The sequence below is a fragment of the Pipistrellus hanaki genome (assembly GCF_964339955.1).
Source record: "Pipistrellus hanaki genome assembly, chromosome: 13".
Taxonomy (NCBI): domain Eukaryota; kingdom Metazoa; phylum Chordata; class Mammalia; order Chiroptera; family Vespertilionidae; genus Pipistrellus; species Pipistrellus hanaki.
The window spans coordinates 33862946-33874967 of record NC_140515.1 but is presented as its reverse complement, the minus strand read 5'-3'; the positions used below and the strand labels follow the sequence as shown (position 1 = coordinate 33874967).

The window sequence follows — 12022 nt, the reverse complement described above, 5'->3', positions numbered from 1 at the left end:
GGGGGAAAATGGGAATATGTAATACTTTCAACAATAAAGAATTTTATAGAAAATTAGAATTATAAATTTAAAAATAGAGTATATAAAATGTCAATCTATATACTAACAGGTTCCACATAAATTATTGACCATTACTTTATATTGACTATTATAAATAAAATAAAAATACTTAAAATTTACCTGCATTGCACTTTTCCCCAGTTTCACCACTTCAAATAATGTGACAGGCTCCCCTTCACCATTCTGTTGAGGATGCCCATTAGCTCTTCCACGGCCTGTTCCTCTAATACCAGCTTCAATTCTACTCTTCTCTCCTGGAGATTTTCGAGGTTTCTTATTTGTAGACTGAATAAAAAAATGAAAAAGAAAAAAAAATAAATGCAGGTATACTTTGCTTTAGGCAGCATGATCTCAAATTATGTGTGTAATCCTGTGAAAGGTAGTTAGCACTATCTTTACTAAAGGCAAGAAACATAATCTAACCAAAGGAAGATTTACAATTTGTTTTCAGTGACAAAAATGCGCCAACAGCAAAGCATAAGTTAATTTATATCAGGCATGAAAATAAAGTTAAAGAAAAAGGATTTAGTATTTTGTACAACAATAATGTCAAGGTTGAACATTTTAATCATGTCCCCCTCTTGACACATTTTCTTTGTACCCTAAATACTCTCCTTCTTCAGAAACTTTGCTCAATAAAACTACTTGGAAATACTGTATATTTGACTTCTACTTAAGTGCACAAGTATTTCCTAGCCAGTCATACAATAACGATACATTTGAACATATTTGGAACCACTCTAGATACTGGAAATATGGAAATAAGCAAAGTAAACATTCCTGCCTTGCTGGAGTTTACATTCTTCAATTAACATCCATCTCATGCCCCAAGTTTTTAAATTTTTAAAACTGATTTTAGAGAGAGGAAAATCAAAGAGTGGGGGAGGGAAAGAGAGGAAGAGACAGGAAAAGATGGAAACATTGATCTGTTGCCCCTTCCATCCATGCATTCATTATCTAGTTGATTCCTGTGTGCCATGACAGGTGATCAAACCTGCAGCCTTGGCATTTCATTGATTCTTTAAAAAACAAACAAACAAAAACACACATATATATATTATTATCTTTTTACAGAGAGAAAGAGAGAGGAATAGAGAGTTAGAAACATCGATGAGAGAGAAACACTGATCAGCTGCCTCCTGCACACTCCCTACTGGGTATGTGCCTGCAACCAAGGTACATGCCCTTGACCAGAATTGAATCTGGGACCCTTGAGTCCACAGGCCAACACTCTATAAACTGAGCCAAACTGGTCAGGGCATCATTGATTCCTGTATGTGCTCTGCATCTTGGAGGACAATCAAACCAATGGAGCTACCTGGCTAGGGCTCATCCACGAGTTAAAAAAAAAAAAATCAACACTAACTACCACCTTACCTATGTCTCACCTTTAGAGTGAAGGGTAATTTAATAGAATTTATTCCAGTTGCTGTTATTATTCACATAAATTTAATTTATATATAAACTCATCAATGGTTACTTCTTTACCAAACTCACCCATAAAATTAATGTTAATTGTAATAAATATTTCTTGAAACTCTCAACAGGTCTCATGATATCTTCCTTTCATTTCAGATACTTTATCCCTCCCTATATTTCTTATCTGTTTAGTGTTACCTTAGGTCTCTCTTGGGCAAACAAGTCAAACTTGCGGCCCACAACGAATATTTTTGCAGCCCAGCGAACATAACAGTATGTTAGAAACATTTTAATAACCCTTATGTGCCTTACGCACAAGTGCAACATTTCTCTCTAATAGTAGCAGCAAATATTTTAGCAGCCGATTGCCACGTCATTAGTCTTGGACTGACTTGTTTGGTATATGCAACACATATATTTCGCTTTCAAAGAACAAGAAAAATAGGTTTATTTGCATTACGCTTATTAATTTGTGCAGTTATTCAATGTCTAGTAAGTTAATGTTCAAGAAAAAAATTAATTTTTATTAAAATGTTATTTTCTTAATGATTACTCATTTATTTCAGCCCTTTGTATTCAGAATGTCTGTATCCAAATAAACCTATGTTTCTATGAAAATTGAAGCTTAGTTTTTTTTGTGGCCCACATAAGCTAAAACTGTTTAGTTGGCCCAAGTTAGCCTTTGAGTTTGACATGCTTGCTCTTGAGTATCTGTTCTTCTCAATATTTATATTCTCTTTTGAGCGATTTATTGTCATAATGGGCCTGTTCAGTTATTAATTTACTAGAGGCCTGGTGCGTGGATTTGTGCACATTGAAAGGAAATTATTTAGAAGGTGGCTAGTGGAACGGAACTGGGCGAGATGGGCTGGACATACACTGGAGCCAACATTCCACAGTCCCACCCAGGCTGGCCACACCTGGGGCAGTGCCAGGGCTTGAAGGGCATCTGGGGAGTAAGCAGGGTCCCTCTGGCAGGTGAGGTCTTTGGCCTGGCCTATAGTGTAAGAAGCCTCTGGGACAACTTCAAGCATACCAACATTAGAATTATGGGGGTGCCAGAAAAGAGAAAGAGCAAGATACTGAAAACCTATTTGAAGAAATAATGACTGAAAACTTCCCCCATCTGGTGAAAGAAATAGACTTACAAGTCCAGAAAGTGCACAGAACCCCAAACAAAAGGAATCCAAAGAGGACCACACCAAGACACATCATACTTAAAATGCCAAGAGCAAAAGACAGAGAGAGAATATTAAAAGTAGCAAGAGAAAAACAGTTAGTTACCTACAAGGGAGCACCCATTCAATTGTCAGCTGATTTCTCAACAGAAACTATGCAGGCCAGACACGAGTGACAAGAAATATTCAAAGTGATGAATAGCAAAAACCTACAACCAAGATTACTTTACCCAGCCAAGTTACCATTCAGAATTAAAGGTCAGCTAAAGCGCTTCATGGATAAGAAAAAGCTAAAGGAGTTCATCACCACCAAACCAGTGTTATATGAAATGCTGAAAGATATTCTTTAAGAAGAGGAAGAAGAAAAAGTAAAGATAAAAATTATGAAAACAAATACATATCTATCAACAAGTGAATCTAAAAATCAAGTGAATTAAAAACCTGATGAACAGAATAAACTGGTGAATATAATAGAATCAGAGGCATAGAAAGGGAGGGGACTGATAATTCTCAGGGAGGAAAGAGGATGGGGGTGCAGGAAAAGACTAGTCAAAAATCGTATACCTATGTATGAGAACAGTGGGGCGGAGGTAAGGGTAGAGGGTGAGGTGGGAACCAGGTGGAGGGGAGCTATGGGGGGGGGGGGGGCAAAAGGAGGGACAATTGTAATAATCTGAACAATAAAGATTTATTAAATTTAAAAAAAGAAATGCTAAATATAATTTAAGAAAACAAAACAAAGCTAACATGAAAAAGAAGAGATCATACAAGTCCAACTGATAAATGCATTTCCAAAAGTGACCATGAAATTTAAGCTAAAAAAATCATTTTATAAAAATATTTGTTTCTTAGAAAAATAAAAATAAAAATTGGCCTAGAAGATAATAGGCCAATTCAGAAAAGAAACACAAATGATCAATATTTCAGAACATAATGATGAAATTTTACACCACTTAGAAATTAGTCAAGATTTAACACTATTAACCAAAGGTATGATAAGCAATGCCACATACTTTGTTGTTTGAAAGGCAAACCAACAAGACACATTAAAAGCTTTCAAACATATGGCATACCTTTTACTACACAATCCACTTTTAGAAATGTAAGATAAAAAATATCAATGGCTCTAAAAAAAAATTTATTTGCAAACTAGTGTATGCCAGCACAGCTTAGATTAGTAAAGAAATTTTAATATGAGTGATGAATAGGGGATTAATTTGATACAGAATACTATATACTTACTAAAAATATGTAAAATATTTAAATATCATAAAATTCACAGTATTCTAAATATAAGATCCAAATAATTTGTAATATCCACATTTTATAAATTCACCTGCTAATCTATCCTCCTTCTGATACTCATTGTTAATGTTTTATTGTGCACTCCCCATTTCCTTTCTAAATGTATGAATATAAAGGCATGAAAATAAATATTTAAGAAAATACAACAAATCTAAGATGAAAACGAAGAAGGCATACTTCTACTTATTTACCTCTCTTATTGAGTTTAGACAAATAAAATCTTTACTAATAAAAGGGTAATATGGAAATTGGTCACAATGCCCCACAGTAACGACTGAACAGCAGGCTATGTGGGGTGACCAGGGCAGCACGTATGACAGTTAGTGGCGACCATGCTGGCAGAGGGGGGCAGTGAGGATTGACCAGGCCAGTGTGTGTGTGGGAGAGAGGTTAGGGGCAATCAGGTTGGCGGGGGAAGGGGGGCAGAGGTGGTTAGGGGTGATCAGGCAGGCAGGCAGGCAGGTGAGCAGTTAGGAGCCAGTGGTCCTGATTGTGAGAGGGATCCCGAAATGGAGAGGGTACAGCCTGGGCTAAGGGAACACCCCACCCCTGTGCAAGAATTTTGTGCACCAGGCCTCTAGTAGTTAAATAATGTTGAGAATAGAAGTGCTACTTCTCACTTAAATAGGAAAAGAGTAAAATATCCTTAATAAAATATTAAACCTGGTACTAAAGATAGGTTAAGCTATAGAACTAGTGATTTATATGACAACTATAAATGAAATCCTGTATTGAACCCTGAACATTTTTTTCCCTTTTTCCTTAGGGCATTATCTGAATAAATGGCAAAATCTGAATGAAGTGTATAGATATGGTTAGTATTACATAAAAATTTTTTCCTGGTTTTCAAAATTGTTCTACAGCTGAGTATAAGAATGTCCTTGATTTCAGGGAAATCCATACTAAAGCATTAGGAGTAAAGTGGCATCATGTCTGCAACTTATTCTCAAACAGTTAAAAAATAAATAAGCATATAATATATATTTATATATGATGCTACTATACATAATATATATGTATAAGTGTTTGTATACATAGAGAGAAAATAGAAAACAAATCTAGTAAAATGCTAACAGTTGGACAATCTGCATTCTTGTAACTCTTCTGTGTCTGATATTATTTCAAAATAAAAAGAATTAAAAAAAAAAGAGTGGTGATTTAACAAAATTAAACACCATCCATTCAATAAGCATGTACTGAAAAGTCAGACAGAGCTAAAAAAAAAAAAAAAAAAGATACAGCTTAATTTCTAATGGGAGAGGGACAGTAAATAAAATGTATGGCAATAGTGCTCTAAAGAAAGGAGAACACGAACACACACACACACACACACACACACACACACACACACACACGGAAGGGAATTGTAAATCCCCTTGAGTAGGAGTGAGGATTTGCTATTTTAAATCTTTAGGGGATGAAACAGAGGGTCCTAAAACAAGGAGCAGGACTGAAAAGATTGAGCAAAAGCATATGATGGTGGGTTAGTCTAGTTTTATAGAAAAAAAATAATTTATGTTTCTTTTCAAATCAATTGGATAGGATTTGCTGATAGACTGGATACAGACTGAGAAAGACAGAGTCAAAGATGACTATAAGATTTATAGCCTGAGCAGCCAAAGAGATGACGTTGCCATATGGAAGAGAGGTGGGCAGGGGAATTTCGTTTTTAAAACATCTTTGGCCATTAAACATTTAAATGAAGATATTCACCAAACATTTGGTTATGTGTCTGGAGTCCAGACCGGAGACATAAATCTAAGGGACATAAGCTTAGATGTGTTATTTTAACTTATGAGATTGGATGCGATCATCAAAATAATGTGTGCAGACAGAGAAAATGATGTCCATTATTTGTTAATGCAATCATAGTTAGTATAAACATGATACTATATATAGTGTTTACTTAGAAATCAGTAATTACTTGGGTAGAGAGTTATAACAAATATGAATTAGGGGTCCCTAATTGGAGAGGGTGAAGGCTGGGTTAAAGGACCACTTCCCCCCCCCCAACCCCTGTGCAAAAATTTCATGCACCAGGCCACTAGTTTCATAAAGTAACATAAAAATTACCATCTCAGTGCCATGTCCAGAGTACAAACTCAGAAAGTGTTGTTTGTTTCCAAGATAAAGACCTAGGCCTGGGTCAGGTGGAAGTGTAGGTATATAGCCATGTGAGTTAACAAGTATGAAAATATGGACTGAAGTCTAATTAACACAAGTCTCTAGAATGTTACTATCTTACCTGGTCAACATTTTTTTCAATTTTTATAAACATGAGATGAATATGTACTATTTACCTACTAAAAATTCAATTAAGAAATCATGTGAGTTCATTCTCCTACCTTCAAGCAAGTTTAGTTTAATTTCCAATTTTGCTTGTATATCCATGAGTCCCAGAAAAAGCAATGTAATTTGCCTAGTATCAGAAAAAAATCATACAAAAGGGAGCTAGAATTGTCTCCAGCTTCTCAGTACAAGACTCTTTCACTTTTCTCAAAACCTTTTTTTTTAAAACTGTTGTACCATGAAATATTTCTACAAAATTAAGAAGAATTATGAAGAGCGATTACAATGCATATCTTTTCCTCCATATTTTTTCCCTTTAAATAAAAGTGGAGGATAAAAGTAAGTATAGAGAAAAATGGTAGGAGTCATCCTGGAAAAGTAAAGGGTATGAAGTTTCACTGAAGTTAATTAAAAACTGTGGCAAACAAGTTAATACTGATGAAACAGCAAACACATAAAAAAAATACTAAGTCACTACAAAGCAGGTATTTATCTATATATATAAAAGGCCAGCGACCAGAACACTGGAACAACCAGAATAATTGGTCACTATGACGCCCAGTGCGGCCAGCAAACTGGCCCCGTCAGTCTAGGGCTGGGGTTGGCCGGCCAACCTCCTGCGGCTCCTCCGAACAGCCAGCCCCACCTTGATCAGCCTCTCCCACCCCTACTGAAGGTGGGGTGGCTGGCAAACTTCCAGCAGCCCCTCCACCAAGCCACTCTGCCCAATCAGTCCGCAGCCCCTCCACCTCGCCAACCTCACACCTGATTACCCCCACCTACCCCAATAGGAGGCGGGGTTGGCCAGTCAACCTCCTGTAGCCCCTCTCCCACCCAGCCCCACCCTGATGGGCCCTTATCACCCCCAATCGGCCAATAGCCCTTCCCCCAGCCATCTCCGCCCCCTATTAACCCCCCTCCATTCTGATTAGGGGCAGAGTCAGCCAGCCGACCACCCAAGACCCCTGCCCCAAGCTGCTGGCCCCTGATTGGCCCCTTCACCCCATTTGGAGGCGGGGCCAGCTGGCCCCTTCCCATGGCTGGCCCCACTTAACATCAACCTCTACCACCCTGATCTGCCCACAGCACCTCCCAGCAGTCAAGTCAGCTCCACCCCCAAAAGCCCCACACACACCAATTGGAGGTGGGGCTGGCTGGTCAACTTCCCCCCACCCCTCCCCCGCCTCTGACCCCTGATTGTTTCCCCACCACCAGCCAGCCCATCCCTGACCAGGCCCCAATTGGGGCTGGCTGGACCTCACCTGTGCACAAATTTGTGCGTTGGGCCTCGTGTGTGTGTGTGTGTGTGTGTGTGTGTGTGTGTGTGCGCGCGCGCGCGCGCGCATTCGCGCGCGTGTGAGTATACATAAATAACTGGTTAAATAACATTATCATCAATTATAACAGACAGATCCTGTGTGTCATAATTCAAGCCAACAAACAATATTTTAAAAGTGATAACAGTTATGAAATGATTATAAACTTTAAGTTGGTTATTGGGTGATATTAATAAAATATTGCTACCATGGGACATGATAATGATATTAGAGTGATGTTAAAAAAAAAAAAACACAATAGAGAAAGTAAAGCCTTTTTAAAAATACATTTTTTATAGATTTCAAAGAGGGAGATAGATGGAAACATCAATTATGAGGGAGAATCACTGATCAACTGCCTTCTGCAGGCCCCATACTGAGGACTAAGCACACAACCTGGTTATGTGCCCTTGATCGGAATCAAACTCGAGATCTTTCAGTCCCGCAGGCCAACACTCTATCTGCTGAGCCAAAACGGTTAGGGTGTAAAGCCTTATCTTTTAGTACTACATTCTGAAATATTTACAGAAGAAATGTTGTCTAAGATGACCTTCAAAATAACATGGAAAGGAAAACGAGTAGAGAGATAAAACAGGATTGGCCATGATTTGATAACTGCTATAGCTGGGCAAGGGTTACATGAAGGGTTCATTATACTATTATGCATCCTAAAAAAGAGGCTGAAATACTCTATAATAAAAACTTTTATAAAACAGATAAAATTGCTAATGGCAAATATCATAAAAGTAGTATAAATAATAAAGCTTTAACTGCTTGACACATTCATACTATTGTCTCTAAAAGCTTACACTGCCTTAAATGACTCACATACTCAGAATACATAAAGATAACCCTCAAAGTAAGAATGCTTAGAGCTCTTTTAAACTTCTCGATCATGTATGAATGAGAATATATTCTAAGACTGGCCTCAAATCCTAAACTAATACTACCAAACTACAAGAAATCACAAGAAATCAGAGGTGCATTTAAAAAGCAGGGAAGTCATTACTAACTATACCTCAGTTAATCATCTCTGTCTTCACATGGACTACCATTTACTTGCAAGAGAAACACGGAGAGCAAGAAAGATACTATAACCATTATCCTTTTTCTGATTACTACCTAAGACAATTTATGAAGTAAAGTTTCCAAGAATCTTTATTAGTCACAGTACTAGAATTAACAAACAGCTCTTATCCAGCCCTCTTATTTGGTCATCACTTTTTGAAACAAAGAAGAGAAACATAATACATACTGGAGGCCGGCCAGGACGACCCCTTTTCCTTTTCCCTTTGACTTCAGTTTCTTCAAGTTCGCTGCCAGCATCAGAATGAGCAGTAGTTTCATTAGTTGAATCCCTATAAAATGTGGTATATACTTTTAGTGAACAATTTAATTCATAAATACAATGTAGTATTATTCCACTATTTTCCTTACCTATTATATGGATGCTTAGAAGTGGTTTATACTTCTACTTTAGCAAATCAAAAATGTTATCCTCTCTAATATCACATAACATTGAGTGAAATGAAGCTCCCAAGTAGAGAAATAAAAAGAAAGGAATGACTATGGAAATGACAGCTGCTATACAAAATATAAATGTAAAATACAACTGAAAAAGACAATTCTTCAATATGAAAAGAAAGGTTTGGGAAGCAATTTACTCATTTTATAAATCATGAAAATCAGTGGTGGGCTGGTAAATGTTTAACAACTGGCTCTTCAAAAAAATATATATATATGCACATAAACTTAGAAATGTTAACATTATAAAGGTAAATTCCATTCACATAAAATGATTGATAATTTTGCCAAACTCCTGTATTCAAAACTAACCTAAGTTTGCAAGTGAAGAACAAACAGGGGTTTTAACATGAAAGATGGTTTACAGCTTTGTTCACTTGAATGAAAAGAATGCAAGTGAAATAAAAAGACATTTGTTGGAACTTAAATCATTGTTCAGTGGTATAAGCAACTTCTTCAGTGAATTGGATAACAAATCTCAAATACTGAACTGCTTCAATTTTTTGTGCTTTCATAATGTAAACTTGATACAAGTTTAATCTCCATTATTAATATCTCGATCATTTTACTGAATCTATAACCAATTTATAAAACAATAAATTGAGCCCGGATTTATAATATTTACTGATTTTCATAATCTAAGTATTTCCACCACAGCCAATTTCAAACTACAAAATTGTCATCACCAGAATTGGGAAGTAATGAACAGTAATACCGGTAGTATACCAGTAAAAAAGTATTTCCACCATAATAGTTGTAAATAAAGAATAGTTGTAAATAAAAACTAAAGAGCAGAAAATAATATGTAATTAAGGAGTGGTGAATTTTGACTACTATTACTTTTACTTAAAATATTATTTAATTTTAAGTTTGTATGACTTAACTTTTTAAAATGGCTATGTTATATTTAATCAGGGTCAGAAAATTCCTAGAAATTTAATATTCAGCCCTCCAGGCCAGTATAAATTTGCTCCAGGATGTCTCTGAAAAGGTATGAATAATCTGAACAAAAACTTGATTAAATTCTACATCAGTAGCTATATATATTATCAATAGTTTTGACCATCTGTAGTTCAAAAATTTTAACTGCATGTGTAATTGTTTTGAATTCTACCTCAAGTGCACCGAATACCACATGAAAACTATGTCCATACTGATTTTTTCTAGCTCTCTGCTCATGGCCATACCACTAATTAACTAATTTAGTAAGTTAATGCATGCATGTGCTTTAAGTTGTTATAAAATGTATTACTGTCACCATACTACTATCCTGTCTTATTCAAATTATTAGAATCACATCTTCCTCGAGCCCATCAGCTAACAAATTCTCCTGAGTTGTCCTAAGTATAAAAATTCTGTCTCTCATTCTTTCCATGATTACCTATAATCACCACTCCCTGAATTAATCTCATCTCCCTGCTTCTCCTAATTCCATTGTCCAAGCCATTCTGTACAGTGCTACTAGTAACATTCTTATAGCATGTTACTTCCCTACTTGCAAATCTTCAAAGATAATCTAGTACCTAAAACTATAAATAATATTAATCTAATTCAGTGGTCACCAAACATTTTCTTAAAAAACTATAATGTAAATATTTTAGTCTTAGGGAAGGGGGGGTTTCCACATCTCTACTACTCAACTCTGGCACCATAGCATGAACATGGCCAAGGATAATACATAAATGAATAGATGTGGCTATTCTACCCTCATAAAAGAATAATAAGCAAATTAACCAGCACTCTGCTACATCCATCAGCCACTCAAAGCGAGTATGCAAATAAACCCAACCAAGATGGCTACATCCACAGAAAGCAGGAGACTTGGGTTTCCCAGGCAATGGAGGAAGCCAAGCTTTCTGCCTGCCCTTGCCGGTCTAAGCCTCCACTCAAGGCTACAAAGTTTCAATTATAGAAGGTAAACAAATCCAAACAGAAATGTCAGCAGCCATGGAGCTGGAAAGAGCAGGAGACTAGGGTTGCCTCTGGCAATAGAAGAAACAAAGATTTCTGCACACCCTGACCGGCCCAGGCCTCCACTCAGGATACAAAGTTTCAATTATAGAAGATACATAAATTCCAACAGAAATGGCTGCCGGCCACGCCACAGAGCGAGCAGGAGGCTTGGCTCTGCTCCAGGATACAAAGTTTCAATTGTAGAAAATAAATAAATTCCAGATACCAGGGCCTCCACTTCGGTCACCCGGGGGCATGGCTGGCCTGCAAACCACCACAGGCCCCTCGGCCAGACCACCCCACGCCCCAAGGGAATCCCACCCTGATCCAGGACACCCTTCAGGGCAAACCAGCTGGCCCCCTCCTGTGAGGCCTCTATCTAATAAAAGAGTAATATGCAGATTGACCATCACTCCAACACACAATATGGCTGCTCCCATGTGGTCAAAGATCCTGCCCCTATGTGGACACAAGATGGCCAACACAAGATGGCCAGCAGGGGAGGCCAGTTGGGAGGCATCAGGCCTGCAAGGAAGGGCAGTTGGAGGTGATCAACCCTGCAGGGGAGGGCAGTTAGGGGTGACCAGGCCGGCAGAGGTGGGAAGTTGGGGGCAAACAGGCTGGCATAGGAGTGGTTAGGAGGTGATCAGGATGGCAGGCAGAAGCAATTAGGGGCAATCAGGAAGGCAGGCAGGCAAGCAGTTGTGAACCAGCAGTCCTGGATTGTGAGAGGGGAAGTCAGATTGGAGAGGGTGCAGGCTGGGCTGAGGGACACCCCCCTGCCCAAGAGGCATCTGTGTCACTAGCAGTAGTTTGTCAGTTCCTGATCTAATTGATCTTCCTCATCTCTATTACAGAACAATAAATCATACCACATTTTCTCTTCACTACAGATCAAATAGACTATACTCAGCATATACTGTGTGCCAAGTTTATATAAAACATGCACATAAACTTTGTAAAAAAAAAAAAAAATAC

General features: G+C 37.7%; 1 protein-coding gene across 1 annotated transcript in view; it reads right to left on the bottom strand.

The window, feature by feature from the left end:
- STAG1 (STAG1 cohesin complex component) overlaps nucleotides 1–12022 on the bottom strand; it is a 240384-nt gene that overhangs the window by 145329 nt on the left and 83033 nt on the right. Inside the window, exons 3-4 of the mRNA XM_084901751.1 lie at nucleotides 8823–8925; nucleotides 181–345 (exon numbers count right to left, since the gene is read on the bottom strand). Of these exons, the coding sequence (XP_084757877.1) occupies nucleotides 181–345; nucleotides 8823–8925 (268 nt within the window). The remainder of the gene's footprint in view (nucleotides 1–180; nucleotides 346–8822; nucleotides 8926–12022) is intronic.